Genomic DNA, 18,636 nt, shown 5'->3' with positions numbered 1-18,636 from the left:
CTATTGAACAAACTTTGAGAGAGTAAACAAGTCTCCCATATCTTACCAGACACCATTGGTACAGGAAGTGTTTGCTTCTTTTACAGGTGCCCTGACCTGTAATACAGCAGTCACAAGAGTTGCCTCTGAGATCCCCTTCAGAGTGGAATTGCTCTTGAGCTTAACCCAGACTGTTTGCTCTGCCGATTAGGGCACCACTAACAGTGGATTGCCTTCTGATTTGAGGTTATAGATGTCTGATGTAAAGCCTGGCATCCTGGAATTGAAATTATGACTCTTGATGAGTCACAGACTCTCAAATCCTTTCTTTGAATAGAGACTCCAAAATAGTCATATGTTTTATTATATGTTTATGGATAAAGGAAGGAGAACATCCCACAGCTCATCTTCTGACTTAAAGAAACCTCATAAGTATTTCTACTTTCCAGGAAATAGAGAGGTCAGCTTAAACAGTACTAAGGCAATCAATTATGAAGTAAAACAATTAGCATTGTAGATTTTTGCGGTTAGAAGAAGAGCCATTAGGTGTTCTGGTGTGCGTAAAGCTTTCCTGGGTTGTGCCTGTTGGCTTGATAGAATTATTAACAGTACCCCTTTCTCTCAGAAATACCTCGGTGTGTAAAAAATTGTAGTCACCCTGGTTATAGGCTACAGTTTACATTTCTTAATAATATTTGAGGTGCAGATATCTTAAAAGATCCTTTTGTAAAACAGAAAACAGAGTAGGATCATACATTTTCACAACAAGGGGTAGCAACAGTGACTCTTGTGAAAATTTTTATTTATTTATTTATTTATTTTATCAACTTATGTAGGCAGCCAAAGGCAAAGGAAATACACATCTGCCTCTGCCCTGAAAACCTGAGGCATGCCAGGAAAATTTTCAATTCATTTTATCAGGATAAGCTTCCAACCAAGAATATTGTCTAATCTTCACAGTTGTAGAGTAAGAGGGAACATTTATTTTCATCTTTCTGAGATTCTTTTTACCAGCAGCATTCTTTGGGCTAAACAGTAGAATTTCATTAATCCGCATTGAGAGCCTAAGGAACCTAAAACTGACAATATGGAAAAGAAAAGGCAAGCGAATTTATATAATGAATTACGATAATGAGGCATGTGATGCTTTGATTCTACATTATGGATGCCTTTTAAATTAAAAAATGTGGAGGTTTTTCTCATAGAATTAAATCTATTGAAGTCTATACTTTTTGGCCAAGAATTCTCCCTTTAACTTATCTATATTGTGTTGGAAGATTAAATTGTTGGAAACTAACCTTACAATAAAAATTTTCAAATTTAGACTTAACTAAGATTATTCCAACTAGGGTGCCATTTTTCCCCCACTGGGAAGCAGGAATGACAGATAATAACATCATTCTATCTTGACCCAGAAGTCAATATCACTTTAAATACATATGTTACCATTTTATTCTAATGATGCAACCTCTCCAATTGAATTTATTATGTTTGTTGTAATCTTTAATTCAAATTTGACATTTTAAATTATCACATATACTTAAGCAGCTTTTATAATTTGAAATACTTTTGACATGAGGTGTCATCACTATTAATATGTTGATAAGAATGAATTATTTAAACATATTTCTTTTATGGATTTTTTTCTTTTTTGTATTAATATTTTAAAAAAATTTTTATTAAATTTATTTGGATAACATTGGTTAATAACGATATAAATTTCACATGTACAACTTTAAAATATGGCATCTATAAACTCTATTGTGTGAATATTTTCAGTGCTAGATAGAAAGCATTATTTTATTTGGAAGAAAATATCAATTCCCCAAACTTTAACTAGTAAGAGCAACATAGTCTCAGTTTAGACACTTACTTTTTGTGTTGTCGATTTATGCTTCATGTATTCTAAAGCTATGCTGTTAGGTGCATGAATATTCAAGATTAGTATATATTTTTGATGAATTGTCCACTTTATATCTGATAATATTCTTTATCTTAAAGCCTACTTTGTCTCGTATTAATAGCTACAACAGTGTTCTTAGGATTAGTATTTGTATGTTATATCTTTTTCTATCCTTTATCCTCAATCTGTGTCCATGTATAATTTGTGTATAAACATATTTTATGGTCGTATTTTGTTTAGTCTGACCGTCTTTTGTTTTTCTTTGTGAAGTGTTTAGTCCATTTATATTTAATACAATACTGATAATGTTGAGTCTGGACTATTACAAGAGCAGGCAAAGTCATAGGTCACAGGTTAAATTTGGCTCATGGCCTGCTTTGTTTTTTAAATTGCCCTGGCAACCACCATTCTACTTCGTGCTTCTATGAGTTTGGTTACTTTAGGTACCTCATGTAAGTGAAATCATGCATTGTTTGTCCTTCTGTGACTGGCTTCTTTTAGCGTAATGTCCTCAAGTTTAATTCATGTTGTAGCATCTGACAGAATTTTGTTATTTATGGGTGAATAGTATTTCTTGTATGTATGTGCCACATTTTTCAATTTTTCAGTAAGAAAACCCTGGGTATTTATTTGGCCAAACAGTATTCTTTTAGCAAACACATATTAAATGCCTGGCTATGATTTGGCAGTGTAAATATGGGAACAAACATGAAAAAAGACACAATAGTTGACCTTAAGGGTCTGCTGTGCAGAGATGTGAGGCTGTGGGTTAGGACACTTGAGAAAAGGTGCACAGGGCATTTCAGAGCCTAAGAGACAAACTTCAGACTCTGAGAAGAGCAGAATCTGTGTGGTCCAGAGTAGTTTTTATACTCAGAAGTGGGGAGAAAGTAGATGGTATCAAATTTTCTTTTTCTGTTCATATATTGATAAATATGTAGGTTGTTTTCATCTCTTGGCTATTGGAAAAACTGCTACAATGAACACGGGAATGCAAATATCCCTTTGAGAACCTGATTTCAGTTCTCTTGGTTAAATTCCCAGAAGTGGGATTGTTTGATTATATGGTAGTTCTATCTTTAATTTTTTGAGGAACCTACTTACCAAAACGTTTTTAACCTTGATGAAGTCTAATTTATCTATTTTTTCTTTTGTTGCTCATGCTTTTGGTATCATATCTTAGAATCCATTGCCAAATCCATGATCACTGAAGATTTACCCTTGTTTTCTTCTAAGAGTTCTATGTTCTCATATTTAGGTCATTGATACATTTTGAGTTAATTTTTATATATGATACAAGGTAGGGGTCCAACTTCACTCTTTTGCATGTGGATATCCAGTTTCCCAGCACCATTTTTTGAAAAATTTCTCTTTCCTCAATGAATGGTTTTGGTACCCTGTTGAAAATCAATTGGTCATAGATGTATGGGTTTATTATGGACTCTCGGTTCTATTCCTGTGGTCTAATGCCTATCCTTATGTCAATTCTACACTATTTTGATTACTATAGCTTTGGATTAAGTGTTGAAATTTGGAAATATGATTCTTCCAATTTTGCTTTTCTTTTTCAAGATTGTTTTGGTTTGAGGCCTCTTGCAATTCCATATGCATTTGAGGATCAACTTTTAATTCTGAAGTTCACTGTTATTTATTACTGAGTAGTATTGTATTAATATATCAGTGGGTTTATCCAGTCTTCTATTGAGTATATTCTATTAATGGAGAATGGATAAGCATTTGCATTTTCTTCTTAAATCTGTGTTTTCTTTATCAAGTTAACTTGGGATTTAGGGTTCTGTTTTTATCAAGCTCTACCTTGAATGAATTTATTATTCAAAAGCATTTGTTGTTAAGGAACCAGTGGCTTTTCGGCCACCTATTTTATATTCTAGCTTTAGAAAATAGTATGTTTTCAGGGCATAATATTCATGATTTATATATATTTTATCAAGAAAAATCACACTTTGAGACTGCTTTGCAAATAATTTACCATCTTTCTTTGCAGGTACCCTTTTTATCTCCTTTGGAAGGTCATATTTATTTAAAAATAAAATGTCAAGTGAATTCAAGTATTGAAGAAAGAGGTTTTCTGGTAAGTCATCTATATGCATTTTCATTTTTTGCCAGTTTGGGAAGTATAGACTTGATTTCCCATTGGAATGATGCCTGTGTGATTAAGCAATAAATTGGTTCAGTAAAGATTTGTTACATGTCCTCTATATGCTGATTACTGTACTGGTGTTATAATAGGCCACACAAAAAAAAGAGTCCCTCTACTCAGGAACTTTTAATTTCATAGGCAGAAATACAAGTGAACAGGTAAGTACACTATAGTACTAAATAGGAGAAAATATAGAGTACATGGGTATTAATAAATTGGGGGGACGTCAGCTCTTGAGTATGGGTAGGTGGGTTTAAAGAGAGCGACTGGAAGAAGCAACTTGTGTCCACAACTAGACTGAAGAACAAAAGGACAGCAACTTGTCTGTTCCCCTTCCCGGATTTCCCAACGCTGTTCCCCTCCCCCAATTCCCCAATAAAATCTTAAAAAAAAAAAAAAGAAGCAACTTGTGTACTGCTAACTGAATAAATTAGTCAAAGGGAAGAGGAGGGAGAGGTACTCCAGGCAAAGAGAAGACAATGTACAGTGGCCGGAGGGCCCAGCCCTCCCTCACCCCCAGCAGTGACAGGATGACATATTTAGATAGTGGCAGGCATTTCGGAATAGCTAGAGCTTACAGTTTGAATGTGTGTGTGGAGGAGGGGCAGTAAGGAGAGTGATTGGGGAGGAAAGCATGGTTAGGAGAAATGGGGCCAGCTGTTAAAGGGCCTTTCAAAGAATTTGGACTTTATCGTGAAGCAGTGGAGTCCTCTTGTAGGATTTTAAGCAGAGGAATATTGTCAAATTTGGGGTTAGGAAAGTCATTCTGACTGACACGTGGAAAGGGGTTGGAGTGACGACCCTGAAGATGGCTAGTGCGGAGACTCAGTTACTCCATGAGACAGGTGATGGGGCCTGGGATGCCACTGAGATGAGGAACCCTGGGGGGTGGAGAAAGTGTGCATGTTTCAGGTGGAAAGTGCTTTTTCCCCGAAATTTTATTGAGGAAAATTGCATACGTTTAGCAATGTTGATAGACTTGTACAGCGAACGCTGTTATGCCCATCATCTGGATTCTGCCTTTAACATTATTTACTACCCTTGCTTTAGCGTAGATCTATTACCTAGCCATCCTTCTAGCCGCCCCTCTAGCCACTGCCGAAAATATCAACAATGGGGGAGAATTTCAAAGTATATTGTAGACACGAGCATGTTCCCCTAAATCTGAGGTGTACATCCCCTGAGCTTTGACACATGCGTCTATTTGTGTATTTCAAATATATCAAATATAGAACTTTGCCTCAGAAAGTTCCCTCATGCCCCTTGCCAATTAATCCCAAGAGGTGGGAGGTTTTTATGAGTTAAGTTTTAAACAATTTGAATTTTAGATGCCTAGAGATCTGGGTTTAGAGCTCAAGATAGACGTTTCAGTTGAGATGAAGATTTGGGAAACTGCAGCATAGAGATAGTAGTTCCAGTGCAGGGGAAGTTGAGCAAAGCGGAACCAGGAGGAACGTTAACATTGAAACCACAGACCTCTGAGGAGAAGCTCTGAAAGGAGGCTGCAGGGGGGCCGGGGGAGTGTGTGTCCTTGCCAAGGGAAGAGAGAGTCTGCAAGGGAGCGGTCAGGTGAGATAAGCACTGTTAGACGGGACTCACTCACAAGGCGGTCATTCTAGTCGTGTTGCGAGCAGAAGGTAGATGGCAGGTGGCTGTAAAAGGAGAGAGCTGAGGAGTGGGAGTGACCAACTCTTTCAAACAAAGTTTGGCTGCAAAGGGGTAAGTAGAGTGCCGAGGTGTGAAGAATGAGGTATGCGGGGTGAAAGAAGGATTTTGTTGACATTTCATTAGAATTGGAGAGATTTGAGAGTCTTTATACAGATGGGTAGGTTCTAACAGGGCCAGAGCGGCTGATGATAGAAGCCATGGGAAACCCGCCCCAGGGTTAAGGACGTGTCCATGGAGCAAGGTCACGGGACTGAGAAGAAATCAGACCCAAGCCACAGTTCACAACATTGATCTTCTACAGAACTAATACTTTTTCCATTATCAGAGGAGAAACCTGTGTGTAGAATACATGGATGATTGTGGGTGTGATGCAAGAAGTAGAGAAAACCCAGTAGCTTCGGTGTTCTCTGTGAAGAAAGAATTTGAATGAGAAATTAGTTTGCAGTTGCTGTCAAACGGTGCAGAAAGCAGAGCTAGATTTTACAAAAAGCCCAGGGGGCCTGTGAATCGGACTTCCGTGTTAGCTTTTTCACATGTAGATCCAGCAGGTGACACTAGATGTTCTTGGGAAAGCATTTTTATAAACTCCTGATTTGAAGGCAGTGCTTGCTTACCCACTGACCTTTTCATGGAAATAGTTGCATATTTTATTATAAACACCTTTAGCAATTGAGAGACTGTGTTATGGCAGCTAGTTCATTTGCATATGACATCTGAGCTATTTGATTTTTGAGCTGGGCTCTTAACTAGTGTAGAGTTCGATCTCTTCAGGTTTGCCCTGTTTTGAATCCCACAGCCCATTCTTATCGCGTCCTCACTTACAGAAATGTGGTCAGAAATCGCCCAGAGTGCTCCAAGATAACTTCTGCCCCCCGTCTAAGCAATGCCTTTTAATGCATCCAGCCTTGATAGAGAAATAGTGGTAAATTCAAGTTGTTTCCTTAATTTTTCCTTCCTGATGTGTCAGGGACAGCTGGAAAGAAGGAAATCACCACCAAAGAACCTTGATAAGTGGTTCTAAAATGGCACTAGTCTAGCTCTGTCTCAACGAATGAGCATCAAGAGAAGGGCAGTGTGAATTAGCGCAGAGGTTTCAGTTAGTTCTACGTTGTGATTGTGTGTTGTCATTTCATTTCCTTGGCAATAAAAAGGAAAAAGCTGTCTTCTTGTTATTCCTCTCTGACTCTAGTTGAGTGTAAGAATAACTTGTGTTATTCTTATCCATCCATCTTTCCTTGTCTGTTACCTTCATGATGTAAACACAGAAGGGAGCTGGTGAGTCCTTTCTGCTAACTTTGTCCTTGACATTGAATGACAAGGGTCCTGTCTGCTTTCCTTGGTGGCTGTGAGCCAGGGTTGCCTGGGAAAAGCGTGCCTTGGGGAGGAAGAGGACAACTGGGGAAGAAAAGAAAAGTGAGTCAGGAGGATAAATGATCGGAGTGAGCTGATCAATTTGAGCTAATTGATAAAACTCATCAACTTGAGGTTTCGTTCTATCATGGAAACATTTCTTTACACAAAATAAATTTCCTGCATGGCCAGAGATTGCACTCCTGACTCAAGCCACCTTTTGGAAGATTCACACAAATGAGTGAGTAGAGAAGAATGTCTGTCCCACTATCATAGGGTTGGTGTGAGGCTTAGTTGAGAAATTTTAAGGTGGAAGATCCTTAATGCATTTTGAAATCAAGCATATAGATGCCTTTGGATTATCAGTATTAGGGGTCAGCGAAGGATGGCCCACTGCTTGTTTTTATACAGTTCTCTTGGACCATGGAGTCATTTGTTTGCATATTGTCTGTGGCTTTTGCACTGCAAGGGCAGAATTGAATAATTGTGACAACCTGAATGGTCGGTCCACAGAGTCTAAATCTGTACTCTCTGGCCCCTGACAGAAAAAGTCTGCCAACTCCTGATCTATAGCATCGTTGCAGTTTTACCTTACTTGATTTTTTAATATAATAGTTCCTAAAGGAATGCTTTTTTTTTTAATTAAAAGTAAGGACGTACATAAATTAGGGCTCCATTATGACTACAATTAAAAAATAGTGTGTGTGTGTGAGATGGCAGCTTCTACTTACACTGTTTAAGTAGAAGGACCACGTTATTAGTTACCTGTTCAGAGTCCTGTCCTTAACCAGCGTGACTGCTTCACTCCCCTTCCATGCATTCCCATGGTAGGAAGATGCTACTTCCGAGTGTGCTTGATGGCTCAGCAGTACACAGGAGTTCTGATGTTTATCACCCATCAGGGCATATAACCATGAGTTCACTCTTTTCTAATCCTGTTTCATTCTCCAGAATAAAAATGAAATGCCAGCCTTCTGTATTAAGATAAATCTAACTTAATAAGGTATCATTAGATTTTTTTCAATATATAAAGTATTATATATTCTCATATCATTTTACTCTCCAACACATGAAGTGCTTTTCTCTCATTTAAGGAGCATTTGGTTAGGAACTCCATGCTTTAAAAAAGTCTGGTGTGAGAGCTGTTTATTGGGTTAGTATGTGGAAGTTTTTAGATGCCATATACTTATAGATGATGCTGAAAATCTGGGTAAGTTTCTGGTTATGAGCAATCAGTGATTTTCATTCCTAAGATAAAAGGCATGATGCGAATCATGCATGTAGATTGGGAAGTATGAAATATGTCACCATACTGAAGTTTAACATGGAATGAACATTTATTCGATCCTAAGGTTTCTAAAGTCAGCATTTCATTGACTTTTTCAGACCATATTTGAAGATGTTAGTGGTTTTGGTGCCTGGCATCGGAGATGGTGTGTTCTTTCTGGAAACTGTATCTCTTATTGGACTTACCCAGACGATGAGAGACGAAAGGTAATGTTAATAGTGCTGGTCAGCGGGGGAAGCCCTGACTAACTGTATACAGTGTTCCATGTGAGCGTTGCCTCTGGCCCCCACCCCCCACCCGGAGTCCCCTGTGAGTATATTTACTAAGCTGTCAAAAATCTTGTTACAAGATGTATGTGTGCATGTATGTGTATTTGTGTAAAAATTTATATTTTTTCCATTCCCTGTGACTTGACCCCTCTTAAAATACATTAAGGCATAGATTTGTCTTTCTTCCCTCCTAGAATGTTTCGTGCTATTTTTCACTGACATTTTCATCAGAAAATATGTTACACCTACTTTTGCATTACATTGTAGTCATGTAAAATTTTATTTAAAAATGTGTTGTGAAATAGGACGTATCAAAAGATGTAAAAAACAATTTCCATCAATCTCTGTGTTAATCAGCCCAATTGGAGCCCCCCCCGTGCAATTTTCTTGTCCCTATAGAGGTAACCCCTATCCTGAAATTGTTTTGTTCTTACTAATTTCTTTAAATTTTAATTATATATGTATATTTTCTTAAGCAACATATTATTGCAGTTGTATCTTTTTATTTATTTATTTTTTAATTATTTATTTGCTTTTTGATTTACAATTGACATTCAGTATTACTTCATATTAGTTTCAGGTGTACAGCATATCGGTAGACATTTATATAATTTGTGCAGTGATCCCCCTGATTAGTCTAGTACCCACCTGGCACTACATATAATTGGTGCAACATTATTGACTATATTCTCTATGCTGTACTACATCCCTAGCAATTGCATCTTTTAAAACATTCTTCAAATAATATACTGTATGTACTATTCTGCAACTTGCATTTTTTTGAGTCAACATGGTTGTGAAATTAATCTTAGGTTGATTTGTGTAGCTCTAGTTTGTAGAGCTCCAGCTGTCTCTCTGTGTACTAAGAATTTCACTTGAAGAACAATTAATTTATCCACTCTCCTGTTTATGGACTCTTAAGATTATTTCCAAATTGTTGCTATTACGAATAGCACTGCTATGACGAGGCTTCTTATATACATGGATGAGCGGTCTTCCTTGAGTTTGTGCTTAGTGGTGGATTTGCTGGGTTGTAGGGTTTGAACATCTTCAGCTTAACTAGGTTTTGTCAAGTGATTCTTGAAAGTGGTTGTACAGTGTTCCTTTCCCACCAGGAGTATGTGAGTTCTCAGTGTTCCACACCTCCACCAGCGCTTAATATGTCTGCCTTTTAGACTTTTGTCAGTATGATGAATGTGAGATGTTATCTCACTGTGTTTTTATTTTCTATTTCCTTGATTAAGCATCAAGAGTAAGCATTTTTTTCCTGTGTCTTTTGGCCATTTATATTTTTTTTCCTGTGAATTGATTGTCTATGTATTCTATCCATTTTCCACCTCGTTTTGGTGCATTGCAATTATGTTTCCCCTCTCTTTTGCTTGGCGTATGTTTTAATTTATCTTTATAGTCTTTTCATAAACAGAATTTTTTAATGCTAAGGTAATCAAATCTGTCAATTTATTACTTTGTTTGCTTTTTTCAGTCTTATTTAAGAAAACCATCCCTACTCTGTAGTCATAAAGATATTCTCCTATACCTCCTAAAAGTTACAAGGTTTTATATTTCACATTTAATTCACCTGGAATTGATTTTTTTTTTTTTTTTGGTCCCATCTGAAAATCCACTTGTGCTAGCATCATTGAATGGTCCGTTGTTCCCCACTGAGCCATATGCCATTTCTGGCATGCACCAAGATACCATTACATATGTAGGTCTGTATTTAGGCTTTCTATTCTGTTTCCTTTGGTCTGTATCTCTCCGTCTCAATTACCATAGCTTGATAGTAAATCTAAAGTCTGGTTAAGGCAGGTCTCCCCGACTCATCTTTATTCATTAATGTGTTACTTACGCATATTCTTGGTCTGTGCTTTTTGTGTGCGCTCACACACATGGGGAAATATATGTACCTATATATTTAACTTTTTATAATTGAAAGTGTTCAAATGTACACAAAACAGAAGCAGTATAATGAACTCCTAGCTTTAACAATTATTAATTTTCATGTTTTATGTATCTTTCCACAACATACATACTTTTTTGTTCTTGTTATTTTGTTCTTGTTGTTCTTTTTGTTGTTGTTTTCTGGTTCTTGTCCTTGTTCTTGGGTATTTTAAAGCAAATGCCAGACTTCATATTGTATCACTTCCCCTGTGTGAGCCAAGGCTGCTGGTTCCTAGTGTTGGTAAATGCCCAGGGAAGCCAGGGTTCAGGCCAGCTTGCCATTCTGCACTCTCTCTTCCCCATTAATTTTGGCCTTTGAAGGTCTCTCTTACTTTCCTGTGAGTTCAGTTATCTTGCATTTGGGGGGTTATGTAATGGGAGGACTTTCAAACTATGTAGTCCACAATACTTGCTGGAGACATTATTATTTGCTTAAATAGCCCCTATTACTGTCATATAATTTGCCCAATTGTTTTACTATTATGAAAAAATAGTGACTACACCTGTATAAATATCTTGGGCACTTATATATTTGCTTAGGATACATTTCTTTTAGGTGGAATTGTAGGATCAGAATATGCCCATTTTGAGTGTTTTCTGATTGCTGTTATCAAATCACCTACCAGTAGCAGGCCATTTTATACTTTTACCAGCATTTACAAGGGTCTGTTACTCACCCCCCACCACCACCAGAGGTCACTACTGTTCTTTCCAGACTTAGTCTGATGTTTTATAATGGTACATTTCATTTTAATTTCTTTTTTAATTACTCATAGAGTTGATACTTTTCTTGGCTGTTTCTAAATTGTTTGTGCTCTACATTGTCCCTTTTTCTCAGTTTTCAGGAGCGTTTAGTCTCATGAATTTCTATCCTTGACTCTCTACCATGACATGACATGGCTTCCAACAATTCATAGCAGTTGTTTGGCCTTATCTTTTGCAGATACATAAAAAATACTTATAGATGAAATAAGATATCTAGGTTTCTGATCATAGAAATGGAAGAAGTGAGTGTGCTGTAGAAAAAAGGCAGTAGAATGTGTTTCTATATGTTAGGGTTGGTTGATGGGGTACGTGGAGGTTCATTATACTTTTTTAAAATTTTGTATCTGTTTGAGGCTTTCCATAACAAAGAGGTTTTTTTTTTTTAATGGCCAAGAGCCTAGTTGACATTTTTGGATTTTGTTTTTATGTCCATTTATGGTTTTATTATTAAGAAACAATAACATTAAATGTTTCTCTAAACCCAGTGTAATCAAATTTTAACTTAAATCAATGGCATTTTAAGTTTGTACAAACTTAAATACTGCTTAATGCTTATTGACTTAAACGGCCTTGTTATTTTCTACTAATCATTGTTTTTAAATTTGTTTTTAAAGAATCCCATAGGAAGGATAAATCTGGCCAATTGTACCAGTCGTCAGATAGAACCAGCCAACAGAGAATTCTGTGCAAGACGCAACACTTTTGAATTAATTACTGTTCGACCACAAAGAGAAGATGACCGAGAGACTCTTGTCAGCCAGTGCAGGGACACACTGTGTGTCACCAAGTATGTATTGGGCAGTAAACATTTCCATGAACGCAGTCATTGATTGTCCACTATGTTCTTACAACTTTAAGAAATATTAGTTCTTGTCTTTGAAGAGGGTACAATCTTAGTGAGGAAACAAAACACATACACATCATTAAGAGAACAATCTAGTAATTAAAGTAATATAGTTAAGAAAAGCATAACATTCAAGTAATAGCTTAGCTAATCATGTCTTTCAGTTTATCACTGTGTAGCCGTTTTCAAGGCAGTTAGCTAATATACTTCAGGTTAAGTTTGAAGATTTCATGTATAATTGAGAAGTCAAGTATTATTTCAAGAGATTTTATACATTCCCTCCTTTCCATTTCAAAATACCCTTTATTAATCAGGTGACTTACAAAAACAACCTCACTTTACTCTGCAAATTTCTGGTTGGAAGTTAACAAAATAGACTATTGGGAGTGTCACTTTTTAATTAACCCTAAGCTTAGCTATAAGATGCAAAAGCTTCTTGCTAAGAGTCGCCAATTCTTTTGCTTGGATGCCCAAGAGGAGCTTAAAGACCAACTTCAACGTACAAAGTTGTGGGACAAAACTTAGAATTTGGCACGATCTCTATTAATGAGGTGGTTGCTGGGCATTGGAGACAGGGAGATGGATGGAACTGGTTCCATGCGTTTCTGATGTGGAAATATCAGAAAGCTACAGCTAAGAGACACTGTATTAGAATAGAACAAAGTAGCCCAGATACTGCCAATTTGTTTTAAAATAGAGAGGTAAGGGACCTATTCTCTGGAAATTCTTGATGCCTAGATTTCTTCTAGATTAATTCAGTTGAACTCGTCCCCTCCTTTCCTGTGGGGGCCTTCTATGCAGCAGTGGCATCAGACAGCACAGGAGGGGCCAAATGGATTTATTTTGTTTGATAGCTATGCTATCTATGGTCACAGTCAGTGGAGGAACCAACCAAAACTCAGTACCCAAGTTGTTCCTGACCACAAGGGTCCATTTTAGCCCTTCTAAACATTATGCACATTTTCCATATAAGCTTATCTTTTATCTACGACAGGAACCCTCCCAGACTTTTTATGACATTCTCCTGTGGTGGAAATAGCTAGAGTGCATGTTGCTCTAATTACTCTGCTTCATTTGCATGTAGTTTCTCTCATTGTAACACTATCGTAATTTGAGTGGACACTTGATCCAAGCCTTTGAGACTGGTGCATTCTCAACCCAGTCTTGGCTGAGTCTAGCTTTGCTCGGTGGCTTCTTTAAACTGTTTTCATCATACATTTCGCAGAATATAAATATTTTGCAGTTCTGCATTCTACTCTGCTTTGTTTATCTGTTTCTCCACAGAGTCTTTTTAACCCACACTTATTACCTCAATTTAATGTTTCTTATTTTTGTTTCTACTAACCAACCTTGCTGTCTTTCCCCCCTTCAATACAAAAGATTTCTCTTCTGATTATTATAATATTGCCTACTTCCAACTATAGACTACACATTTAAACTAGAAACGGGCCATCTGTGGAGGGCGATATTATATATAAGTGGAGCTTTGAAGTTGACTGACCTGGGTTTAAATCCTCGCTCAGTGGTTTACCAGATGTAATCATGGCAAGTTACTTAACTTTGCTGGCCCTCTAAATTCTCCTAGGCTAAAAGGGAGAAATAAACTCCACAGAGTGACAATCAAGATTCATGAGTAGACGCACTTAGCGTATTGTCAAGCATAGGGAGCGAGGCCCACAAACGGTCACTGTTATTATTGTGAGTGTTGTATTCTTCTTCATTGACTAACAGATGACCAGCACACAGCTCACCCATACGTGTGCCATTCCTAGTGCAAGTGGGGAGAACTTGTACAGATGCCGGATTAGTATAATATAAAAACCTAACAGCTGTCCCCTCCACCCTTACCTGCCTCATCAACTATTGAGTTGTCGGAAAAGTCACGACGCATTTTTGCAACAAAAAACAGAAAAAATACGTCATGACTTTTTCGACAACCCAGTAGTTATTCAACTTGGAGCTAAATGTGGCTGCAAGGAAGTGATTCCTGATATGGATAGAGGTTAGGATAGAGAAGGCCTTAGGATCTTTAGATCACTTACTGTAAATACGTACCATGTTCTACTAACACAGTAGCACAAAAGTACTTGGAGACAGTACAGAATAGTGTTACCTGTAAAGCCAGGTGAAGGTCCACGAGTCTGTGATTCTAGCTGTCGGGGAGCCTGAGTCGGGGATTTGGGGAGCTTCCACATTCAGGCCTGGGGTGCACCAGCTCTTGGTGGGAGATGGCCCACACTCAGTGGGTGGCCCACACCATGACATTTCCCAGGCCAGACCACTTGTACAAAACAGCTACCACCTTTGACGTGGAAACTCCATCATTTACCGAATGTCATCAATGTGAGTTATGATTAGCTAACCAACCTGCGGGGCAATTTCTCTTATAATGGAAGAAGCACTCTGCTGTGGGCCTTTTAATTAGCATCCAGTCAACGAGGGTAAAGAGTAACTCATTGTACTAGTTTGTTAGGCATTTTGTTTTTCCTAGCAGGAGTACAGCGAGGTATGGAATGTGGGAAAGGGTCCTGAGCATTTGTTTGTTTGTTCCTGTAGGAACTGGCTGTCCGCAGATACCAAGGAAGAGCGGGATCTCTGGATGCAAAAACTCAATCAAGTTCTTGTTGATATTCGCCTCTGGCAACCTGATGCTTGCTACAAACCTATTGGGAAGCCTTAACCTGGGAAGTTTCCATACCATTTAGACGTTTCTTTTGAGCTTTGTCGTACATGTATCTTAGGAACATCAGATATGCTGATTACATTTTATGCTTTAAATACAAAAGGGTATGTGCCAATATGCACTACATATTATGCAGTATTTCTGTTTTTGTAAAACTTCAACTGATTTCTGTCACTCATTGGAAGAAAATTCAGTATAGTCGATACTGCTAAATCTTAATTTAAAAGACTCATTTTCCCAGAAATCTAATTATTTAGTTATTCATGATAATTTTTTTTTCTTTTTTAAGTAAAACATTTTAAGTTGTCTTGGAGCTGTGGATCTCAAAGTAAAAAGTCTTCCAGGGGTTAGAGGCAGAAACCTCTGACTGGTCATTCTTTCTTTAGTCTCAATACTTTTTTCTGAAGGTTGTGATCCTTTATTGATCATGGTATATCTTATTACTAGAGTGCAGAAAAAATGTTGAAGGGGCTTTACAGAAACATTTTTAGTAATGGAGGTAAGAACTTTTTCAATAGCAAGTGCACATTAGGTTAGAGCTTGAGGCTACTTTTGAATAGCAGACGTGAACTTGGGACACTGTGTGAGGTCTGGGGGTTTTATGTTGTATTTAGGAGGCGTAATGATTGCAGGGTTTACATTTACTCAGTTACTATGGATGCTGTGTGGTGCACATTTTCATAGAATATAGGCTTTTTAAAATAATTATTTTTGCTGTATAGCTTACAGACTCCTCAGATATACTTGGCATATTAGTTCTTTCTGTTCCTGTAACAAGAACAAATGTAAATTAAAGAATCTTTATATAAAAAAAGTAAACTTTACAAGCTGCTATGGACTAACACTTTGCTTGCCAAAGTTCTTGCCTTTTTTACTTTTCACGCCCATCCACGACAGTGTCTAGAAATCCGTTACAAAATCATTTGCAAAACTATTAAGTAATGTATTACCTTTAAAAGCTTAATACTTTATAATTTTTGTTATAAAATATTGTAAAGCATGGTCTTAGCTTTTAAATACACTTTAAATTCTTCTCTGCATTGTTGGTTATTGATCTCATTTATAAACACTAAATCCTGTCACCTATTATTTTATTTTTTATTCATTTAAATGTGTTTTTTCTTATGTGTATTATAAAAATGTGTTTTATGATTTCTTGCCTAAATAAATACTTGCAAATGCCTTAAGGAACCAGTTATTTAAGAAATCCTATTTAAATGTGTGGTGTGGCTGCTTTGCATCCCTGGCTTTGGGACTTCTTGGGGGTGTTTTTCTGACAGTATGTCATTCATCTTTTTATCTGTATTCCAAGACTAGACTTACTACTGCGTGTTCTTAGGGTTGCTATTGAATGAGGAGATGGATCATGGGTCCACCTCTGAGGTATGTCAGCAGAGGGGCTGTTTCCATATGGTACTTGGGTGTACGTTTGAGGAGATGAAGGAAGCTTCGCAGAGACCGAGTGAAGTGACATCACCTGGCAAAACAGAAATAGGTTTGGTGAGATTGATGAGAGAGTCCCCTTCATTTATTTATAGACTTGTGTTTATTTTTGAATAGGCATTACATATGGCACGAAATTCAAAAGACACACAGATGTTAACATGAAAAGTATGTCTTTTCCTATTGTCACAACCACTTGTACCAGTTTTTGTGTCCTGGAGAGATTCTAGGAATATGACATAGACATAGTTATTATATTCTTTTGTTCATAAAAAATATTCCACACATACTGTTTGTTGCAAGTTAAAGGAAAAAAGCACAGCAATGCCCATCAGAGATCATTCTATCTTAGTATTATATAGAGGGTGTTAAAGCTCAGTTTCAGAAGTAATTGAATTTAAGGTGATTGTAGAACATCAAGATAGAAATATTAAATACCTTGTAAACAGTGAAAAATACTGCTCAAAAGATATCACTGTCATCTGGGGGAACTGTTGAAAGTATTAGCGTGGACAAGCTTATCCGGGGAGTACGATGTGGAAAAAGAAGCAAGAAGAAAAGGAGCAGATTCTTCAGGGGAAACATGAAAAGGAGTGGCCAAAGTCTGTCTTCCAAGAAAGGAGACGAGAGTGATGTCTGGTGAGAGACCAAAGAAGAATCTTAAGATTTTGACCCAAAATTAGAAAATGTGAACTGAAATTGGGAGCAATCAATTCAATAAAATAGTTCAGATTAAACAAATAAATCAGGTTATAACAAAATCCATAAAGGAAAAAAACCGACAGGTCTGATTGCATTAAAAAATTCCTGCCTGATAAATGACTGTAAACAAAGTTAAAACATAAGCCAACAGATGAGAAAATATCCACACCATTTAATAATCAAAGAATTAATATGCAAAATATATAAAGAGCTCTTGTAACTGGCTATTATTGTTTGAGCATTTACTATGTACAAGGCCATATTCTTGGTGTTTTGCAGGGATTATCATACAATCTTCGCATGACCTTATGAAATAGGCACTGAACGAGGAAGCTAAAATTTAGGTAACTTTTCTGAGGCCACATCCTTAATAAGTGGCAGACCAGGACTCCAACTCAGAATCCACATACTTCAGCATTACACTATGACGTTTCTCAAAATAAGAAAAAAAAATTTAACCTGAAAAAGAGGCAAATGTTAGAAGGAAATGCACACACCCCCGCAAAGAGCCAACAAACAAAAATACTAATGAGCAGAAGAATACACATTTAATAAATGGCAGTGGGTTCTTGGCTCAGATTGAAGCTATTTGTCAATGCTGAGAAACATACCATTGGTGAGAATAGGAACTACAGCTTTGGATGGTAACTTGGCAGCACCCAGTCACCTCTGTGCTCAGACGATCAGAATGTCAAATTGACTCGCACATGTCAGAGATCTTATTCACATAGAGCTTAACTCATAATTGCAAGGACATGAGCAATCCAAGCACTGGTGACGCAGGGAGAACTGCAGCATCTGGCGCGCCACCCTGCTCTCTCGTGTCCACATTGGACAAGCTGTCGGGCTCAGAGGAACTGATACCTCACGTGAGGTTGGGGCATCTCACATAACAGGGAGCCTTTAGGTGGGGAAGCCCATTTTATACCCTACATAGTTATGTCACTTAGTGACTTTCAGGAGTCTAGCTTTGCAAATTCGTAAATTTTGAGTTTATTTACCACAACCAATCCTTAACCAGTCACATCCTACTAAGAGCATTCCATAGATAAGAGATCCAGCAAATATCATTAGTCTATTTACCAGGAGGCTCAGTTTTCAGCACATTTACGAAGAATTTAGATGAGTCACCTGCCTTCTTTCCCCAGAACCAAAGGCCAGCCGCTTTAACTCCCTCCCCCCACTCTCCTCAGATGATCTTGCAGGTGAGCAAAGATACATATAAAGGGATGATGATACAATACTTTTTAAAGGGAAAAAACAGAAATAACCTGAAAATCCATCAACAGGGAAGTAAATTAGAAATAATCTGCAAACTAATTAATAGGAAATTATGGCACACTACAAATCACCAGGCAATGTCCAAGAAGAAAAAGAAACTACATATATACCTACATATATTTGGAAAAACTTTTCAGAACAACTTATGGGGAAAAGGGCTACGCCTACCACCTTCTGCTGTTTCAGTTACTGCATTCAACTATGGTTCGAAAACATCAAATGGGAAATTCCAGAAATACGCAATTCATAAGTTTTAAATTGCACGCCTTCTGAGTCTCATGATGAAATCTTGCGCCATTCTGCTCATCCCGCCCTGGAAGTTAATCATCCCTTTGATAGGCTCCCCGCTTGCTCCTTCG

General features: G+C 37.4%; 1 protein-coding gene across 2 annotated transcripts in view; it reads left to right on the top strand.

Annotated features, from left to right (window-relative positions):
- ANLN (anillin, actin binding protein) overlaps window positions 1-16,032 on the top strand; it is a 49,949-nt gene extending 33,917 nt beyond the window's left edge. For both annotated transcript variants that reach the window (XM_019655692.1, XM_019655691.1), the window contains exons 21-24: window positions 3,888-3,974; window positions 8,448-8,555; window positions 11,939-12,111; window positions 14,725-16,032. In XM_019655692.1, coding sequence (XP_019511237.1) covers window positions 3,888-3,974; window positions 8,448-8,555; window positions 11,939-12,111; window positions 14,725-14,848 — 492 coding nt within the window. In that variant the 3' untranslated portion in view covers window positions 14,849-16,032. The remainder of the gene's footprint in view (window positions 1-3,887; window positions 3,975-8,447; window positions 8,556-11,938; window positions 12,112-14,724) is intronic.
- Window positions 16,033-18,636: the final 2,604 nt, after the last annotated feature.

The sequence above is a fragment of the Hipposideros armiger genome, unplaced genomic scaffold, assembly GCF_001890085.2.
Source record: "Hipposideros armiger isolate ML-2016 unplaced genomic scaffold, ASM189008v1 scaffold_244, whole genome shotgun sequence".
NCBI lineage: Eukaryota > Metazoa > Chordata > Mammalia > Chiroptera > Hipposideridae > Hipposideros > Hipposideros armiger.
The sequence above is the reverse complement of the archived record's forward strand: the minus strand, read 5'-3'. Positions and strand labels throughout refer to the sequence as shown.